Source organism: Marmota marmota, unplaced genomic scaffold, assembly GCF_001458135.2.
Source record: "Marmota marmota marmota unplaced genomic scaffold, marMar, whole genome shotgun sequence".
Taxonomy (NCBI): domain Eukaryota; kingdom Metazoa; phylum Chordata; class Mammalia; order Rodentia; family Sciuridae; genus Marmota; species Marmota marmota.
This window is the reverse complement of record NW_026000224.1, coordinates 4,845,654-4,866,945: the sequence shown is the minus strand read 5'-3', so window position 1 is coordinate 4,866,945 and position 21,292 is coordinate 4,845,654. Positions and strand designations below refer to the sequence as shown.

The following is a 21,292-nucleotide window of genomic DNA, read 5'->3' as shown; positions in this document are numbered from 1 at the left end:
GGTTTTACGTACGTAGGGGAGACTAGAGAGGAGAGGGAAAAAGATCTTTCAGGAAGAAGCAGGTATTGTTTTGGCTGGAGATCGGTGTCTTTACTGCTTCCCTTCTCATCCAATAGGTGGGTCATCTGTGGTCAGCCGTATCTCTGCCCTCAGGATGGTGAAGGTAATGGGGTGTCACTGTGGGGTAGTGGCTGCTGGGGAGAGGGGGAGTTAGAAACTGGGTACCTGGCCAGCCAGAGTTCCGACCTGGAAGGTGCCCCCACTGAAGATGGTGATGAAAGTAGCCCAAGACGGAGGTGCTGCTTTCAACCATGAGGTGTCAGATCAGGTAGGGGAGCCGGGCAATGGCGTCGGACGATGAGTTCAGAGGGGATCTCTGTGGCATGCAGCACGTGGCTGCTGGCTGACTTCAGAGCCTGTGTGAAGTTCTCGGTGCAGGCAGGCTACCGTGCATAGGGAACTATCTCTGTCGTCGCAGAGTCCCAAGATGGTGGCAACTGGGAGAGCCCCACTAGATGGGGGTACGTACGGGGTGGTGGAAAGCTGCCAGGTGTCCTGCGTGGGAGTGGCGTTCTTGATTTCTGCTCGGGTGGGTGGCTGAAAGTTCTGTGTAGGGTGCTGCAGCTGATGGTTTTGCTCAGGTACCTGGTAGTCCTGTGTGGGAAGTAGTTGGGAGACCTACTCTGATGCTGAGGCTTGGAACCCTGGACAACATGGTGCTTCCTGCTTGGGGGCAGGAATATTGCTCGCAGAGAAGCAGTATTCTCACTACTTGAATCCCAGGTCACAGAGTGATACAGAATGCTGCCTCCCTGGGGCCGCCATCTTGGATCCCCCAAGCATACAGTTTTAAACTCTGCTTTCAAGGTAACTGCTAACCTGTAAGGAACTGGCTTGTCCTACTGTTTGTTTCAGTGTTGCCATTCCAGAGTGGGCTGTCATGAACCGAATCCTTCTGATGCAGAGACTTTTATGATCTTGTCCTTTTGTTTTCTGCATTGCCACAGCTGGGAGGTGCTAACAGACACAACCCAGCCTGGTGGCCGACTTGTTTCAGGAACAGCTTGGGCCTTCTGAGGGCCGGGCCCTCAGTCAACTCTGCGGCTGTGATGGAGCAGTGATGGCTGCACTGGGCAGCACTGGGCACTCCAGCAGCCGCGGGCTTTGGGTGGGTGGCAGGCCAGAGCAAAGGAGCTGAGGGGATGCTCTTTCCCTCTGTGCAGGTGGGTCTACTGGCAGTCAAGAGCCGGCTATTCTTCTACCTGCCCCTTGAGCCGACTGCCTCCTCTAGTCTCATCCCTGTCCTCCCCCTAGCCAACCCTCCTGGCTGGTCATCTTTGTGCCCTCTCTCTCCTGACTCCCTCTCCACCCCTCACCAAGGACGTCTTCATCACTGGCCCCTCTCTGCTGTGTTCAGGTGATCTCCACTCCTCACCTGGATGTTCCTACCCAGGTCTCCTGACAGGGCCACTCACACCAAACCGACTACTTCTTCTTTGCCTACTTGTTTTTCCCACGAGCTAAGGCCAAAGCACCCATCTGCCCTCCCCCACCCGACCCCACCCACACCCAGTCAGCCAGCAGATTCCACTGCTTTCTCTCCATGATCTGTCTGGACATTGGCCACACCTGTCCTTCGTGCTACTTCACCCTGGCCCATGCTGTGGTTAGCTCTCACCAGGGCCATTATCACAGCATCCCCAACTCCTGGTTTCTGCTCTTGCCCCCTTGTTCTAGCAGCCCAGAGACCTGACACTCAAAGCCATCTAGAAACTTCCTGTTTCTCTCTGAATAAAGGCTAACACACTGTCATGACCACAAGGCTGGTCAACTCCCAAGCCTGTCATCTGTTCTACCCTCTGTCCTCTGTGCCACCACACTGGCCTCCTCACTGTTCCTTACTGTGGCTCCTTTCTGCTCCTAACTCAGGGGGCCATTCCTGTCTCAGTCTACACTGGCTACAAGAACACCTGCCTCTATGTCTTCCTCCTCCCTATTAGCCTCTTACCCACGAGAACTGCTACGTATTTTACTTAACTCTCTGACTCATTTTGTCTTTCCCACTAGGATACAAGCTCCTGAGAGCAGACTCTTCATCTGCCTTCTTCACTGTTGAACCTGGGACCTGAGCAGCTCTCCACACAGGAGGGTAAAAGAGACACTGTTCCTCTACAAAGAGGGAACTCATACACATGGGGTGGCACTACTGCTATCCCAAACTAGAGCGACCTCTTCTACCCACGAATCAGCGTGCATTGCTTCTGCTACTTGCATGCTTATGCCCCTAATGCGAGTGTTCTTTTGTTCCCTGGCTTGACTTGCTATCTGGCTTACAGGATGTGAGTCTTGATTTTAGGTGTGCTGTGATTTCAGCTGTCTCCGATCACGGAAACCTGTGTCATTCTGTCCTGTAACTCCTCACAGCAACCTGTAGTTCCTCTTGCTCATTCACTCGAGTGAATCGCCCAGAGCCTCCTCAGCATTGGATGGGTGCTTGGATCTCACTATCTGGAGATTTCTTAATTACACCCACCATGGCCCATGGCCCCACACATGGCACTGGGGAGACACGAACATAATTGGTCCAAGCATGTGGCAGTTTGTATGCAGTGGTATTGGAGAAGTACACAAAAGAAAAGTCACCAAATCATCCAACACCCTTTCTCACTGGAGGGGTGCAATAATGCACCAAGATCTTTGGTGGGCAGAAAAAAATCTACCTTCTGCAAACACAGCAGAAGAGAAGGAAAAGAGGAAGAAATGACTTCTTCCACTTTTTTTTTTTTTAACTTAGGAAAATTGGCTCTAAGAATTGATAGCTTACAAGTCTGGAAAACTAGATGGCATATATATTTCTGCATATACTATGAGAAATACTTTTACATCAAGCAGAGGTACAAAAAGCCTGTATCTCCATGGGATTCTATTCTTCCAAACCATATGTGAGTTGTTGTATTTTCTAGTCCATTGCTGTTTTGGTGGGTTTTCAGAGGAAAACCTTGACAAGTGTATTGGAGCAGCACAATAAATAATGGCTCAGTACTTACCGGGGGGCATCATGCAGTGCTCTGGAAACATCTCCAGAGCATGCTCCAGTCTCTCAGTGTCTTGCAGAAGCAGCAGCGTTCTCATGTGATCCAGAATGGACACGTCAGAGGGAGACATGCTGCGAGACTCAAGACAGGTGAGCAGCTCTTTAGCACTCTCTGCTGAGACAGCGGAATCTGTGTCTTGGGCAACACCTGGAAGAAGTCAGCATTACTGAGAAATACAGTCATAGTTTTGTTTCTGTAAGCTGGAGACAAATTCTTACCTTTTAAAGAAGCCTCAAACATACATTCCACCTAAAATGAGACTCAGGAATATAGAAAGCTATCAGGAGAGAGAATCAGAGATCTCTGACAAGTGAACAAAGATAAGAGGCGTCCACTATTTGAATGACAATGAAAACCTGGATCTGTTTTTATGTCTGATTTTTAAAAACATCTTCCAAGTATGACACAAAACTCCATCATGAACACCAGGCAATAAAACCAAGTTTTCCCCAGCCACGTCATACGTCTTTAAAAACCAGAGCAAGACCACTGACCATTTAGGTTAATCAAGGAGAATCATTCGTGCAGGGACCTACCTTCTCTTTTATCTGCTGAAGGCGTGCAAGTGGTTTAGGTGTTGGTCTTGTGAAGACAATGTGTGCTTTTTTCTGGTTGCTTCTGAAATTTTTATCACTGCTTTTCAGCTGTTGGACTACAGTATGCTTAGGTGTGGTGTTGGCGTTAACCTTGCTTGAGTCCACATAACTGGCGCAATCTGTGACCGTCTCTTTTTATCATTTTGGAAAATCCCACTATCCTCTCTAGATACAGCTCCTGGTCGGTCCGTCCTCCTCAACCTTGGATTCCAGCTACATGGACGTCAGACCTCATTATGTCCATGTGGGTTAGGCTTCTTTATATTTCCCATCCTGACACCCTCATCCTGGGGACTTTCTTTGACCTTTCCCCCCAGCTGCTAATTCTCTTTTATGTTGAATCTGATCTGCTTTTAAACTCATCTTTTAGTTATGAATTTCAGTTGTCATATTTCTCAGGTCTAGAATTTCCATTTGATGGTCTTAATGTTATCTAATGTTTTTCATTTTTTCACTTGAACATCTTAATTAAAGTTGTTTTAAGTCTCTTGACAACATTATTATCATGCTCTCTGCTACTCTCTAGGTGGGGTTTTTTGGTTATGTCTCTTGGCATGCTGGTAAATGCTCATTTAAAAAATCACAAAGGTCTTGGGTAATATTTTCCTCCAGAGAGGGCTCAGCCTTTTCTCTGCTATGCAGAGAGGGGAGGGTCAGTATGACCCATCAAGGATGGGACCCACCAAGGGAAGGATGCACCTCTGCTCGGCCTGGCTCTGAGGACACAGCCTGTGGAGCCATGCTCAAGTGTGGAGTGAACTCTTGCATGCTCAGATTCTCAAGATTACCCAGAGGTCCTGTTACCTTCCACCTCCAGCCTCAGAATTTGGCAAAGGTTTTCAGGGAAACCATCAGTGTCGGGCTCTATTCTCTGGCCTCTTTTCTCACTTGTTTCTGAACACTCTACTTTGATAAATACTCTACTGGTTTGTCTGCCCTCTACCCACCAGGCTCCACTGGATCCTTTCCCTAAACCCTCAAATGCCCCACACCCAAGAAATGGAACTACCTTGAAGGAAAAGTTGGCTATGGATGCTGGCTCACCTCCCCAGGGGGTGTCTGGGATTTTGTGTTCTTGGAGCTGGTTTCCTCTGAAGCTTTTGTATTATTTCAACAGATTTAATTTTTTTTTTTTTTTTTAGAGAGAAAGAGAGAGAAGAGAGAGAATTTTAATATTTATTTTTTAGTTTTCCGCGGACACAACATCTTTCTTTGTATGTGGTGCCGAGGATCGAACCCGGGCCGCCCGCATGCCAGGCGAGCGCGCTACCGCTTGAGCTACATCCCTAGCCCAGATTTTTAAATTTTTAATCTGTCTTTTCTACTTATTTTTGGTCCAACTACTAGTCTGCTACAAGCTCCTCTATAATATACAGAATGAGATGTCTACTGAGATCTCCAGAATCCTACCTCTACTTGTGTCCTTCTAGTAAACTACTAACAAACATGCTGAAGAGAAAAGGTGAATGTCACCTGCAACCACCTCCTGGTTAAAACACATCTATTAAATGGTATTTTTTTTAATCACTCTTTAAATCAGTTACTTACTGCTCACATTATTGTATGGCCAATATTTCTTGATTTGTAAGAACACTGTCAAATGTCTTGCTGGCATTTGGATCTACTAAACTCACCACACTCCCCCAGATCTCCTAGCAGTATCATCCAAATAGGAAAATGGCTGGTTTGGAGTGCCTGTGTTCTGGGTCCGACCACACTGTTGTGTGGTTAGCACTGGCTTCTTTCTAGTCCTGAGTTCTGTTGTTGAGAAAGCCTTATGCAAATGTGAGCAATTGTTGTCCTTGGGAATAACTCAATTTTTATTTTTCATATACTCTATCAATACAAATATTCACTCAAAAAATGTTTATTGAAAACAAATCAGTAAGTTACATGTGAAAGAGTAAAACACATGTGTCCTAAGGAGAGAGTTGTGCTTCTTTTACTTCTCTAATAGCTTATGAACAAACAGAAAATCAAAATCTCCAAACTGGATTTAACTTTATTTAGAAAAACACTACTGAAGGGAAAGTGAGGAACAAGAGATGGGTAAGTGAAAAATGAAAGACTGAGACAGGCAGAGATACACACGAGAGGGTTCATTTGTCAGAGCTGACAATAAAGGCCATCTCTCTGTAGAAGAGAGAGGCTAAACAGGCGTGAGTTCTGGGACTTTTATGGGGAGGCTCAGGAGTGGGCGGTCCTAATGGGGGTTGGTTAGGGCTGGTATGAGGGAGTGGTGAGCCTTTCTTAGAAATGCCCTTGGGCGGGAAAGCGAAACATTTTCCTTAAAATGGCTGTCACTTAAGATGGCCATCCAGATGCTAAGGAAGGACCTTATAACTATACAACATGAATGCTTCCCAAACCTGATTTTGGAGGAATGAAGAACGCAAGCCCATCCATGCTTGGAGCTGCTGCTCCCCTGCACTGGCGGTGCTGCTGCTCTAGGCAATCCCCCTTAGGCCACAAGGAGGAACAACACAGCACAGTAATGTGCTAGTTCTGCTCTCTGGTGGAAAGAATGCCAATTTTCTGATTTTTTCCTTTGAAACTAATTGTTTACTTTGAATTTTCTAATGCATTTAACACTACAAGTGTTTAAGTATTTTACTATATTTGTTTTTTCCTAAATATAAAGTGGATGGTATTATTCAAAGGAAAGCAGTAAAAGACATACCATCATAGAAATAAATTTCTTGTGTTGATTTCAGAAAGTTCAGGATGCCCTCTGCCTTTCGACTGTGAATCTCAACGTCTTCCTGGGTGGTGGCCGCATCTTCTTCTTGGCTGGCCTCTGATGAGGCGGCCTCCTTGCTGTCCTGGACTCCTCGTGTAGCACCCCTCAGGTCGTCCTGTTCACTGCCGCTCTCCTCAGGCTGGTACAGGAAGCTGACACCAGTGGCCCTGGTTACGACGCCAGCTGCTTTCTTCCTTCTAATATGCCGCTTCTTTTTTAGCTTCCTTTTCTTATTTTTGCTCATTATGGGGCCATCTGTCGGCTGTGGCTGTATTTGTTGTAAAAGATTCTGCTGTTTCTCTAATTCTGCCAGTTCTATATGAACATTATTAGGATTCTTAAATTTTTTCTTTAATTTATGCTTTCTAATTCTTCTTCTTTTTGATTGACCATGAGGATCCTGATCTGCTTTAAAAAAAAAATCATATAAAGAGTTTTCAATGTACTTGAACCATAACAAACGTATTAGGTTAGCGCGGCAGGATGGTACCTGCCCATAATACCAGCGACTCTGGAGGCTGAGGCAGAAGGATCGCAAATTCAAGGCCTGCCTGGGCAATTTAGGGAGATCCTCAAAATAAAAAAATTAAAAGGGCTGGAATGTTGCTCAGTGGTGGAGAGCCCCTGTATTCAATGCCCAGTATTAAAACAAAACAAAGCAAAACAAAACATGTATTAGGTAAATAAATTTTCATTGGGATTTTATAATTTTAGTAGAAAAAGAATCTAAATTATTTGCTTCTGATCCTCAACCTTTCCTCACAATAATTATGCTACCAAGATCCTGGGATTGAGCAGTCTACATATTCCCTCCCCCAAAACAAAGTCACATATAGACATATACACACAGCTGTTACAATTATGACACCTAGAATGTTTTTAAGGATATAAGAGTTGATGTTTATTAGGTGTAAAATTTCATTCTGATAGCCATAGGAAAATTTTCATGAATTTTTGTACTGTTTACATTTTAATAAAAATCATTCAACTTTTTACTTGCAAAAATTAGAAAACATGCAGTCTTTGGGTAGAAAAGTCCTGAGATGTATTATTTGCCAATTTTCCTGATATAAATATTTCCAGTATGACTGATTGCAAACTGCCACTGTGACACCACAGAATGGGAAAAGAGATTCACACCCGAATCTCATGTGCTGGTGGGAGCAGCACCTCACTTGAAGGGTGCCAGAAGTAGAAAGGAGGGAGGGAGGGCTGGGTTGGGGCTCAAGCGGTAGCACGCTCGCCTGACATGCACGGGGTGCTGGGTTCGATCCTCAGCACCACATAAAAATAAAAAAAATAAAGATGTTGTGTCCACCGAAAACTAAAAATAAATATAAAAAAAAAAAAATAAAGGAGGGAGGGACACACCGCTCGATGCGGGTGGGGTACAGTGTCAAGAATGGGGCACAGCGATCCAGAAGGGCACACAGTGTCAGCCAGAAGCACCAGTAAGGAGAAATGTGGATGTATAAGTCACTGTTAGCAGAAGGAGGGTCTCAGATGAGTGGATCAGGCACAGTTCACAGATGGAGACACCAATAATCAAGGGTGCATATATAAAGGAAGAAAGGGTGATGTAGAATCCTGCACATGTGTGCCCCCTTGAAGGTCGCCAAGCACGCAGAGCTGATCCCTACCGCAGTGTGAAGGACACTCATGCCTTCTTCAGGCCCTGTCGGAGCAAGTCAGCCTCTGCAAAGCTAGCCACTACACTTTGCAGTGCTTGGGTTTTCAGACAACTCTCATTTCTAGGAAGTTCTTGTTCAATTTTCTAAGCCACATCTTACCCTATGACAGATCCCTATGAGAAATCAAGATTAAGTAATGTACATGAAATTTTTGAAATACTGTATGAAGGCCAGATATTTTTAGATTGGACAAAAACATATTTTCCTATGATTTCTACTGAGTTTATACTAATTTCCCTTCTGAAATCAGAATATGTCTAATTTGTCTTCCATGTTAAATTCTTCAAAGCAGCTCTCACAATCACCCAAGTTTTCTCAATAAACTCAACAGGGAGCCGCCTGGCCAAGTGCTAGGGGACAAAGCTGTGGTCACAGAACACAGTGCTCTTCCCCTGCCTATATATGTCAAGTCAGTATGCAGCCTGTCTCCCATCCAGCTGACTAAGCAGGCACATCATGCTTACATACATGCAATGCATACTTTAATATCCTCTGAACTCTTCTCTCATCTGACACAGATGCCCCTCTCCAGCTTTGTGTTTTGTGGCATTGTCAGATCAGACACTGTGTGACGGGAATGAATGATGACTAATTCCACTGCTATTTTTGAATGAGAGTTCCCAGTTTTCTCCTGATATACTTAGCAACCGTATCTATGAAACCTACTGCTATCTCAAACTCGGCAGGAAGCCAAAACTCCTTCTCATAATATCATGATACAGGATTATGGTCCAGCACATAATTAGTGTATTTCATTGCTTTCCTTCAATCACCAATGGATTTTTGAATACAGTATTTCCCATTTCATCTGCAAGTGTGAGTATCGGTGTCAGGGACCTGCTAATAAGCGCAGCTGACAAACGAATCCTGGGTGCAAATATCTCTGAAAAAATATTCGACCCTTGAGATGGTCTAAAAAATACTAATATTAAAAAAACTTTATTCCCTACGTTCAGTTTTGAAAAGACAAAAATTTCTTTTTGTTGGTGTCTTTTAAAATAAAAACATACTTTACTTCATTAATTTGGATGAGAGATTCCACGAGTGTTTCATAACCCAAAGGAGGCCCAGTGGGGGTCAGAAGGAGTGCCCTGACACCCACTAAGGAGAGCAGTTGGAAGCAGCTCTGGGATGCTCTCCACACTTTTCCCTGGCTGGGACAGCTCCCCAGCCACGGAGCTCACGTCAGATTCATTCTGTGTGGCTCCTTTTCTCTTTTTAAGGGGTCAGACTGTAATATAAAGGGTTGGCCTATTGAGAATGATCATACTAATAATCTATTTTAAAAAGACTATAAATCAGACCTCAAAAAGTGGACGGGGCAAAAATGCTCTGGAACAATATTTATCAATTTTCTCATATAAATTTGTGTGGGCACTTAATATTAATTTATTTTTATTATTTTACTTATTTTTAAATTTTTTTTAGTTGTAGATGAACACAATATCTTCATTTATTTTTTATGTGGTGCTGCGGATGGAACCCAGTGCCTCACATGTGCTAGGCAAGTGCTCTACCACTGAACTACAACCCCAGCCCTATTTTAAAAAAAATTATTTAAAAAAATTTCTATTATTTTACTATTATTTTAATACACCTTTAAAAAGAGTTCAAACCAAGGAACTTAGAACTCACACTCAAAGACAAATTACACACATTGCTCTTTAAAAGTAACATCTCAGAAATACTCAGGTGGCTCCATTGTAATGTGTAGGATGAAGTCCAGTGATTCTATTTCTAGGCTAATAAACGGCATTTCTCTTTCTACAATGAAAAAGTGATAAAAACATCTGTTTTGTATTAAGCATGATCAAGTGAATAACATGGAAAGAAAACAACATTAATCAAAAACCAAAATCTGTTCAAAAACAGAGCAGTGGAGAAGATAAAATAAATAGAAACCAAAGACCTCATTTTATAAATTCCATTTACATAATGGGACTCAATTTCCACTTTTTTTTGCGGGGGTGGGGTGGTGGTATCAGGGATTGAACTCAGGGGCACTTGACCACTGAGCCACATCCCCAGCCCTATTTTGTATTTTATTTAGAGACAGGGTAGCACTGAGTTGCTTAGGGCCTCGCCCTTGCTGAGGCTAGCTTTGAACTCAGGATTCTCCTGCCTCAGCCTCCCAAACTGCTGGGATTACAGGCGTGTGCTGCCAAGCCAACTTAATATCCATTCTTAAAGAAATGTTTACCTCAAAGATATACTGCTGTCGAGTTCTTGATGAGTAAATACTGACTTGGAGGCCACAACAGGCTACCTCCCTGATCACCACAGATGAGGAGATGACCCCACACAGCAACAGGGACCCTCCACTCCACCTAGTGTTGCCAAAAGCTCGGGCCTTGTCCCTGATGCCAATCCAACAAAGATGACACAGTTTCGAGAAAAAAGGAAAAAGATTCATTGCTTTGCTAGCAAAGGAGAAGCACCGAGGACTTCTGTACCAAGGGCTGTGATTTTGCCATCAGCAGAATACCTTTATTTTATTTATTTATTGTCACGTGGTGCTGAGGATTGAACCCAGGACCTCGCACATGCTAGGCGGGCACTTTACCACTGAGCCACAACCCCAGTCCAGAAGGGGGGGGTTAAAGAGATGATTTAAAGGCTACATTCCAAGTGTTCTCTGTTGGTGTTGTAATTCACTTGTTAATTTGGGAGACAGTCATTTCTGAGATCTTTTGGTGCCATCTCCAAAGTCTGGATTACTTTGTTCCTATGATAGGTATAAAGTCAAGGACAGATAACACTGCCTAAAATGGGGAAGAGAAGTAACCCTGTTTCCCTTGAGATTAGGAAAGGGTAGAGATTAGGTAGGAGCATGGATAGAGGAGGAGAAAGAAGCATCTTAAAAAGACAGGTCGCAGGGGCAGAGCAGTAAGGGTTATATTCAAAGCACAGCGTGGACTACTGTTATACCACCACTAAGCCACACCCCCAGCCCTTTTAAAAAAAAGTTTATTTTAAGACAGGTTCTGGCTAGGTCACCCAGGTTGGCCTTGAATATAAATCCTCCTCCTCACCCTCCCAAGTTGTTGGATTACGGGTGTGTGGTACACACTCCCATTGGCATTTAAAGTACTGTTCTCCATCAATTCACAATAACTTCCCAGTTGGGCTTTGGAGGATGGATGGATAGACATGTGGAAGGAGGGGAAAAAAGCAAAGAAGAAATAAAAGGTTTGATGCTCAATGACCTAGAGATAAACTCAGGCTGTTTTTACGTGAATGTGAGTTCCTCTCTCTTACCAAGACTTCAGCATTATCCCTTTTCAGCCCAGCCACATCCAGCTTTGTCTAGAATTCCTTCTAACCCTTCATAGGCTGCCATTCTCTTCCCAGCCGAGCTCCTGATTAGCTTTCTAGTCAACATGGGCATCATTCCCTGGCCTCCCTCTTTTCTATGCACCAGATCAGTGCCTCCCCCAAGCCCAGTTATCATCATTCCAAGGTTAAGATCTATGTGATTCCTTTGTTCTCCTGTCTGGCCACAGGGAGGATCACAGGGTGCTTGGGTAACCTACTATCCACACCGGACAACATCAAAGGCAACACCAGTATAGAGTCTTTTTGAGAATGAAAGATGGGTAGATAGGGCACTTAGTCATGCTTTATTTATAGCATGTCGGAATAAGGGGGTACAACAGAGTTGTGTGGCTCCAGTGTAGATCAGTGAGCCAGATTCTAGCACCAGTCTGAGATGCAGTGACCAGGGCCTCAGCTCATGGGCTGTGGAGTGGGAACACCACAGCCCCAACTGTGCTGCAAGCTCCTGGTGGAACCCTGAGTAGGTTGAGTCACGCAGCTCCAAAGAAAGGTTAACACAAAAGGCCCAGCTTCTGGCCCGGGAGAGTCCCTGTCCTCACCCACTTCCTAGGGCCGACACTGATGACTGCCCTGCAGCTTCCCAAGTGTGCGTTTGTTTCTTTTTTTCTTTTTTAAACTCTGCCCACTCCCACCCCATCCATGCTGGGGTTGAACCCAGGGGCTGGCGCACGCCAGGCAAGCACTCTACCACTGAACCACCCCCATCCCAGCTTCCTAAGTTCTGCCAATGGGCCCGAGCAGCGAAGAAGGAAAGAAAAGTAAAGAAAGCTTAGCTTTTTAGATGCCAGGAAGGTCCCTGCAGACACAGAGTCAAGGAAAAAGGACACCTAAAGCTTTATTTAGACAACTGAAAGCCCCTCTCTGGTTCTTCCTTCCTACTGAGGCCAGCTCTAAGGCACATGTGATCTTGTGAGGCAGCCTAACACTCTGCACTGCATCTGCCAGCTCCCTTCTCAAGTGACTTGCTCCAGTGTTTGGAGGCATATGACTCAATTCTTCACACCAAGAAAATGAAATCTACAGGAAAATGGGCACGTGGAAAGCAAGGATGGGATTTACACAGAGGTCTGACTACTTACAATCTGAGAAGCACACAGTTTGAAGACTCCCCAAAACACACCTCCCAGACATGCTAATTTTAAAAATAATCTAAATTTCTCAAAATTCTCTGAGACACTAATCATCACCTACATTCTGATGAAATGCTGGAGTAAGGAGCTGTACCATGTTACAATAAAACAGGCTCCACTTACAGAGATGATTTAGCTTTTCGTTCCCAATGACATTGAAAAAATACAAGGAATCTTAATAGTATAAAAAAGAAGTTGGGTTAAAACACAAGTCTAGACACTGACTTTTTCATGATTTTAAATGTGGATGCCTGGTGGGAGTTAGAAACCATGACGGGAAAGATTGATCTGTCATCAGACGTGAAGTGTACATATCTGCTGTGAGCTAGGTATTCACTTTATAAATACTTGATATGTATGGAGTCAAATATATATTACTGAATCATTTCATAAAGATCGGTTCTGTAACAGGGTTCATCTGATGCTCTGACTACATCCGCTGTGGCTTGGAAACTTACACTTTTTCTTCTTTTTCCCAACTGTCTTCTCCCGGATCTTCTCGCCTCTGACCTTCTCCCAGCACTGATCTTCTTTTCCTTCATCTTTCCTTTCCTCTCTCATTTTCTCTGAATCACCTCTTTAAAAGCCCCCAGTTTCTGCTGATGGGCAGAACCCCAGCCTTTGGGACAGGGGTCCTCTGTGTTTCCCCCTGGCTAGCAAATAAACCTTTTCCCCCCTTTTCCTTAAGACTATGTACTCATTATTGGGTTGGCATCAGAGACAAGAACAGAGCTTTCGGCAACAGTTCCTCCTCAACAGACACTACACAGAAGAAAACAAGCCGTCAGCAAATACATGAAAAAGTGTTCAACGTCTCTAGCAATCAGAGAAATGCAAATCAAAACCACTCTAAGAGTCCATCTCACTCCTGTAGAATGGCAGCTATCAAGAATACAAGCAACAATAAACGTGGGCGAGGATGTGGGGAAAAGGCACACTCATACATTGTTGGTGGGACTGCAAATTGGTACAAGCATTGTAGAAAGCAGTATGGAGATTCCTCAGAAAACTTGGAATGGAACCACCATTTGACCCAGCTATCCCACTCCTCGGTGATACCCAAATGTCTTTAAATCAGCACGCTACAGTGACGCAGCCATATCAATGTTTATAGCAGCTCAACTCACAATTGCTAAACTATGGAACCAATCTAGGTGTCCTTCAACAAATGAATGGATAAAGAAAATGTTTTACACACACACACACACACACACAATGGAATATTACTCAGCCTTAAAGAAGAATGAAATGATGGCATTTGCTGGTAAATAAATGGAGCTGGAGAGTATCACGCTAAGAGAAATGAGCCAATCCCACAAAACCAAAGGTTGAATGTTTCTCTGATATGCAGATGCTAATTCACAATAAGCAGGGTGGCTAGGGAAGAAGAGAGATACTTTGGATTATTTAGAGGGGAGTGAAGGGAGGGGAGGGGGTATGGGAGTATAAAGGATAACAATGAATTGGATATCATTATCCTATATACATATATGATTGCACAACTGGTGTGAGTTTATATCATGTACAACAAGGATGAGAAATTATACTCCATTTATGTGTGATGGATCAAAATGCCTTTTATTGTCACGTATAACTAATTAGAGTTAATAAAAAAATCTTAAAAAAATTAGTTCTTCCATTTTTTCCTAAAAAATATTTTGATACTGAAATAATCTTTACCTTTTCTATGTTAGTTTCTAATAGGCTGAAATTACATGTATTCAGGAAATGTGTTCATTTGTCCTGTTTGTATATTTGAGTCTTGAAAACTAATAGACACATAATGGCAGAGTGGGCAGGCAGTGCCTCACTGATAAAACACTCTGATGTGTAGTCTATGAAACACTCACATTTATATTTGTTAATTTTCTATGTTAACTTTCCATAAAATGACCAACAAAGTGACAAGAATTTCACAAGCAATACAATAAAGGATTTAAAAGAGGGCAATAAAGTGCTAAATACCTGAATTAGAATAAAATCATGAAGCAAGTCATTAAATAAAAATTAAAATTAGATGAAGTTAATTTATTTTTAAACTTGAAGAATAGGAAAGTCAAGAAAGTAAAATAGTATAAATGAAGAAAAGACTTGTTCAAATTATTTAATATCAAGGTATAAGTGGCTTAAATAGATTAAACATAGCCAGGAAAAGACAAGGGTGAAGTGCAGACTCTCAGGACTCAGCAGACAGGCTGGAGTCTTCTGCAAGGGGACCCAGTGGGAGAGCCTTTCCCAAGCTTCAGAGCAAAGCAGGACACGCCAGCCTCCTCTCCTCCCCAGACCCTGGTCAAGGAGAGCGTGTGATGCTCAACTCTGCACTGACCACAGACCACCCAGAAACTAAACTGAGGCATAAATACTCTGAGCAAAGGGCACTGGTGAGAGATGGGAGAGCCAACCTAAGGGACAGAAAATGCAGAACTGTGGAGCCCAGCCACAGAAGTCCTGTCAGGACAAGCCCTCATGGTGAAGCTGACTAGGCGCCATGCTGGGTTTCTGTCCAGTCCTGCAGCCGCAGAGGCAGTGGTCCCAGGGCCCGGAGGCTCACAGGTGAGCACCCTCAGGATTAGAATTGTTCAGGAACTGTGTTTTCAACTCTCTATAACAATCCCAAGAGGTTTTTTGTTCAAACCCTTTTCTATTAGAATGTGACTGGATTTTATGGTACTTTTATACTGTTCATCAATAATTAGTCATAAAGTGTGCCCTAATGCTTCTGGTATTAGATGCTAGACTGACAAACTGCCTTTTTTGTTTTGTTCTGGGGAAAAGGCATGACTAATTAATCTGAATGAATACTCACTACCCAAAGTCTGTTTCAGTACTTTTGCTTATGCTTTGACACTCATGTTCCACCTCTTGATTTTCGTATAGATGTCAGACACTATTTACTGTAGGAAAATTTAACTGTCCCAAATTTATGGTTGCTGACTATCTTCTCGTATCTAAAACAGTAGCCAAATGCTTAAAAACTATTTCTCTAAAAAGCATATACCTGTAACGTTTCCCAAGTATAAGTTTTGATGTTATCTATTTTGAAGAGTTTCTCATTAATTTACACAAGAGACATCATTCAACATTTCTTTTGAAAAACAGTATTGTAGGGGCTGGGAATGTGGCTCAAGCGGTAGCGCGCTCGCCTGGCATGCATGCGGCCCGGGTTTGATCCTCAGCACCACATACAAACAAGTGTATCCGCCGAAAACTAAAAAATAAATATTAAAAACAAATTTTAAAAAATATTAAAAAAAAGAAAAACAGTATTGTATGCTAATAAAAATATATGACATGCAATCAATAAAGTCAATGTCAAGTTCCACTTATTTTCTCCTTTAATGTTAGATCATCTCTCAGGCGATGGTACACACACATGAGCCATTTAAACAAGGAGAATACAGCTCATGCAGAATCAACTCGTAATGAAAAAAGACAACGACAAGTTTGATGCTGACATTTTTCATCCAAAACAAACCAGACCTTTCATAATCATTCTGTCTAAAACCAACCAATCCTTTTGTTTACTAGTAACAGTTTGTTAACTATCAAGCACCAGCTCAAATTTCATGTCCTATCTAAACTCTCCCAATTGCCCAATCCTTTGTGTTCCCACAGCACATGGTCCAGGTACTGATAACAGTTGCTACTTATTGGTAGAAACTGTTTTTTCTACATACTGACCTACCACCTCTCCATGAATAAGGATCTTACAACTTCTTTTTCCTTCTCCTTCTCTTCTCCCTACCCTTCCTCTTCTTCATTTTTCTTGAAAGGGTAGGATTTATTCAAGTGAGAAGAGACAGAGCTCCTACAGGATGAGAGGAGACCTGACAGAGGCTGCCCATATCTCCGACTTTTGACCTACAAGGTTCCCCACAAACCGCTTAGATTTAGATGCCATAGAAGTAGATATGGAGCAATAACAGGACAATCCTTGCACTCTGAAAGTCAAAAGCAAAAGTTGCTTGTTGGGCTTGGGTTGTGGCTCAGTGGCAGAGCACTTGCCTAGAATGTGTGAGGTACTGAGTTCAATTCTTAGTACGGCATATAAATAAATAAGATAAAGGTTCACTGACAGCTCAAAAATGAATTAAAAAAATTTGTTTATCTTCTCCACAAATAATGACTCAATTGTCTTTGGAGCTCAAAGTAATAGCTACCTGTGACCCATTTAAATTTACAGGAGCCGAGTTACTTGTTGATATCCCCATTTACAAAAAGGTACTCTCTTACTCTGGGTTTCTCTCTCCCAATCAGACTGATAAGGATTAAGTTAGGTAGGAATACTGGGTGCCCATGATTTTACTGAGAGTCCTTGACAGTGAAGGAGTTATCTATGTCACACAGCCAGTGCTACTACAACCTGAAACAATGCAGTGAGTCTCAGGATTACTAGGAACCCAGAAGCCACGGACCAAAGTGTGCAAGAGAGCCACCTGGTGGAAATGGAGTATAAAGCCATCAGAATATTGTCAGTCATCTCCAAGTAGAAGAGATTTATCAACTTGTCTAACTCACTGCCTAACTGCTAACCTTTGTGAACACTAGTGTTTCTGAGTAGGCTGTGATTGCCCTGGGATTAAGGACTGACTGAAAATATAAATGCAATGAAATTTACATTGAAAACTCACAGACTCATACAGCTTCCCTGTTTCAAGATTCAGCAGTCTTATGTAAATCCTTCCACCACAGTCCAGCTGCAGGGCCTAACCTTGGACCCTCATGGAGGAATGCTTATCTTACTCATTGTGCAACAGGGAAGTCCTAACATTGAATGCTATGTTTTGGGACACAGTGCTGTCAGAACACTGGTAAGTGCAATGTCCTTGTTCCTTCGACAAGAAGTTTTTCCCCTGCTGGTGTGGGGCTGGACTGCCTCGTAGCCAGTTTCTGGACTCTCGGTGTCTTAACTTCTGTAAGGTAATATGTATGTATTACCCCTGGCTTATCATGACTGTTACAGGTACCCATATAAAAGCTATTCTTGCTGCACAATAAAGTAGATGCTGAACCAGGAGACTACTACTGGTTCTCTAAAACCATTTCTGGACGGGTTTTTCTGTGCCTTCAACCTCCCCACTGTTGATGATGGAGGGAGGGTTAAGACCCCCAGCACAGTCCCATTTCTGTACAGTGTCCATGTTGAATATAACAACTGTATGAATTTTTCCCACACCAGAAAAATTTTCCTTTCATATTTCATGAATAATTTTAAAGAATAAGGAACGGATAGCGACAAAGATATTGTACAAATTCCGTGGGAAATCACATGTAACCAGTAAACAAATTTGTATTGCTGCAACAAGTGAGAATAGGTAGGCCCGAGGGAACAACACAAGTCCTATTTAACAAAATGAGAACTACCCTCAGGTCAGAGGGTGCTGCCAGCCACAGAGCCACTTACCTGGAGTCTGCAGAGGGTGATGGCGGGGAGGCAGCCATCCCTCCATGAGCATTCTCTTGCCCCTAGTTCTTGCTAGGAGACGAGATACAATCAGGAAGGAAGCCTTGACGGGTTCTGCCCTGTGAGGCTCAAAGCTTCGTCAGGTCACTCACTGGCCTGCTGATTTGTTCTGTGCCTGTCAAGTGCTTCTGTTCAGTTCCTCACCTTCTGTTTTCTCTCCCCTTGCTCTTTTACTTCTTTCTCATCAAATCCCTCGTTATACAGACTAGAAAAGTGAGATCCAGATGGCTGAAAGGTAAATGAGATGGGAAAACATCTATGTTCTGGCACGTTCTCCCACCTTGCTCTGCGGAATCGTCAGTAGCCACGGGACGGTCTCTTTGTCTAAGGACTCTGACGGCTCAGGTCACCAGCAGTTCAGTTCTGTGGGTGAGCAGGCTTGGTGACCACACAACCAGATGAGGCCACGTGAAAGGCTCTGACACTGAGAAGTGCCGGATGAGTACTCTTTTTGACTTGGACTTTTGAATTGAAGACTAACTTAAAGCTCACTTTTTCAGAGGTTAAGTTGTGCCCTGGAGAATGTGATGGGCTCTGAGAACCTCAGATTAATTCTCATTCTTTCCTCAAGAGTTCTGTTTTCTTCTTTGGACTATGTTTGTATTTTCTGACATCCTATAGATCTTTCTTCGCAATTATGATTATTACTATGATAATTTTTCCATACTTGAGTGTCTCTTCAGCTTTAGGCAATTTGCATTTTATTTTAAAAATGATCTCCTGTCTTATGTTCATACGGTCTCATTGTGGAACCTCTATTAGTTGAATACACATTAACCAATATCTAATAAAAGTACTCATAAATCACTCTAGTGAGATCTAGAAACAGTATAGATCTTTGCTAAGATATAAATATTAGTGTAATCCAAATATTTTTGTGAATATGTGCCAACAATGCTTTGGAATAGGTAAGTGTGATTTAAGAAAACAAGGGGCAATCAGAACAAACTTGTCCTTTTTGATTCTATCCCTTTCTCCTTCCTTCCTCCCTCCCTCAGCAGGCTTAAAAAAATTGTGTAGATTCCACTGATAAGCTATTTCAAAATTAACATATGACCTTCTGCACCCACACAATCTTTACTTATTATGACCATTTTTATTAACTGTATATTAATTTTATACATAATTCCATTAATAGAATTCAGCATGATATTTCTACACATGCATACAACATGACTATACACTTGTTGACATTCTTTATTGGTGCACTATAATTGTTCATAATGGTGGGATCTGTTGCTACATATTTATACATGCACATGATCAATGGATTTCACCAATGTCGTTCTCCAGTATTTCCCCTCTTTCTGTCCTCTTCTACCTGGTCCCTTTCCTCTCCTCTGTTGACCTCACTTCTATTATCATGAGATATTTACCCATCTTTATTTTCTTTTGTCCTTTTTAGCTTCCACATTTGTGAGAAAATTTATGGCTCTTGACATTCTGAGTCTAGCTTATTTCCCTTAACATAATGTTCTCAAGTTCCATTCATTTTCCTGTAAATGAAATAATTTCATTCTTCTTTATGGCTGAATAAAGACATATCACCTTTTCTTACATCATTTATCCACTGAGAGACACCTAGGCTGGTTCCATAGTTTGGCTATGTGAATTGTGTTGCTATAAACATGCACATGCATGTGTCACTATAATACGCTGATTTTAATTCTTTAGGATAAATACAGAAAAGTGGTATAGTTGGGTCATATGGTGGTTCCATTTCTGCTTTTTTGAGGAACCTCCATACTGATTTCCATGTGTTTAGACTAATTCCCAATCCCACCAACAGTGAATTTATTGTTTGTATTCTTGATTGCTGCCATCCTAATTGGAGTGAGAGGATATCTCAGTGTGGTTTTGATTTGCATTTGCCTAATTGCTAAAGATGTCGAACATTTATTCACATATTTGTTGGCTATTTGTATTTCTTCTTTCACAAAGTATCTGTTTAGTTCATTTCACATTAATTAACTGGGATTTTTTTTTTTTGGTGTTAACTTTTTTGAGCTCTTTATATAGTCTAGATATTAATCCTCTGTCAGAAGAGTAGCTACTAAAGATTTCTCTCCCATTCTGTAGATTCTCTCTTCACGTTATTTTCTTTGTTGTGCAGAAGCTTTTTAATTGGATATAATTCCATTTGCTAATTCTTGGTATTAATATCCAATCTTTTTTGAATAGAGCATTATAGTTATACATACTAGTTGGGTTCATCCCGACAAGATCATACACGCATGAAATCTAACCCACTCTATTTCAGTCCTTGTTCCTCTTCCCTTCCCCCTCTCTCCCTCATCCTTCTATTCCACTCCAATGATCCTCTCCTTGCTTTCCACACACAAAGAAGTGAAATTCCCTGTGGTATATTTATATGTGGACATAAGATTTTGTTAAGTCCATTCTGCATTTTCTCCCCTTTCCCATCCCTCTTCCCTCCCTCTCAATATCCTTCTTCTACTCCAAAGATCTTCCCTATATCTTTATGATATCCTATGACTCTTCCTGCTGTTTCCCTTATTTTGCTCTAGCTTCCAATATGAGAAGCAGTCACCCCAGAAAACATCTGACCCTTGATTTTCTTCATCTGGCTTATTTCACTTAGCATGATGTTCTCCAGTTCTATCCATTTACCAGCAAATGCCTTGATTTCATTCTTCTTTATGGCCAAGTAAAACTCCATTGTGTACATACACACATTTTCTTTATCTACTCATCTTTTGACAGGCATCTGGGCTGATTCCATAATTTGGCTATTGTGAATTGTGCTGCTATAAACATTGAAGTGGTTGTATCACTATAGTGATTTTAGTTATTTTGGATAAATACTAAGGAATGGGATACCTGGATATATGGTGGTTCCATTCCTAGTTTTTCGAGGATCCCCACACTCCTTTCCCCAGCCCACATAGCCTTTAATCAAACAAATACCTAATGCTGTGCTAGTTAGCTTAATGGAGACAAGAAAGAATCTGGGTATGGAATACAAGGGCCAACAAGACACCAGACCCTATGAAACAGGTCCAGACTTTTATTTCAACTTGTTGACAGGTGTGAGGCTGTGGAGGTCACTGATCTAAACGAAGATGTCTCCATCTTCAGTCTACCTCACAGCCACCTCACCTAACAACAAGGAACGACAGGCTTTCACAGAGTTAAATGTTCTGTCTCACTTTAACACATTAATACAAGAATGAAAAACTACCATCTCCAGCTTTGCCATATCCTGAGCAAGTGTGACAC

General features: G+C 42.4%; 1 protein-coding gene across 1 annotated transcript in view; it reads right to left on the bottom strand.

The window, feature by feature from the left end:
* Erich1 (glutamate rich 1) overlaps nt 1-21,292 on the bottom strand; it is a 61,970-nt gene that overhangs the window by 12,954 nt on the left and 27,724 nt on the right. The window contains exons 4-5 of the mRNA XM_048792850.1: nt 6,372-6,836; nt 3,048-3,242 (exon numbers count right to left, since the gene is read on the bottom strand). Coding sequence (XP_048648807.1) covers nt 3,048-3,242; nt 6,372-6,836 — 660 coding nt within the window. The remainder of the gene's footprint in view (nt 1-3,047; nt 3,243-6,371; nt 6,837-21,292) is intronic.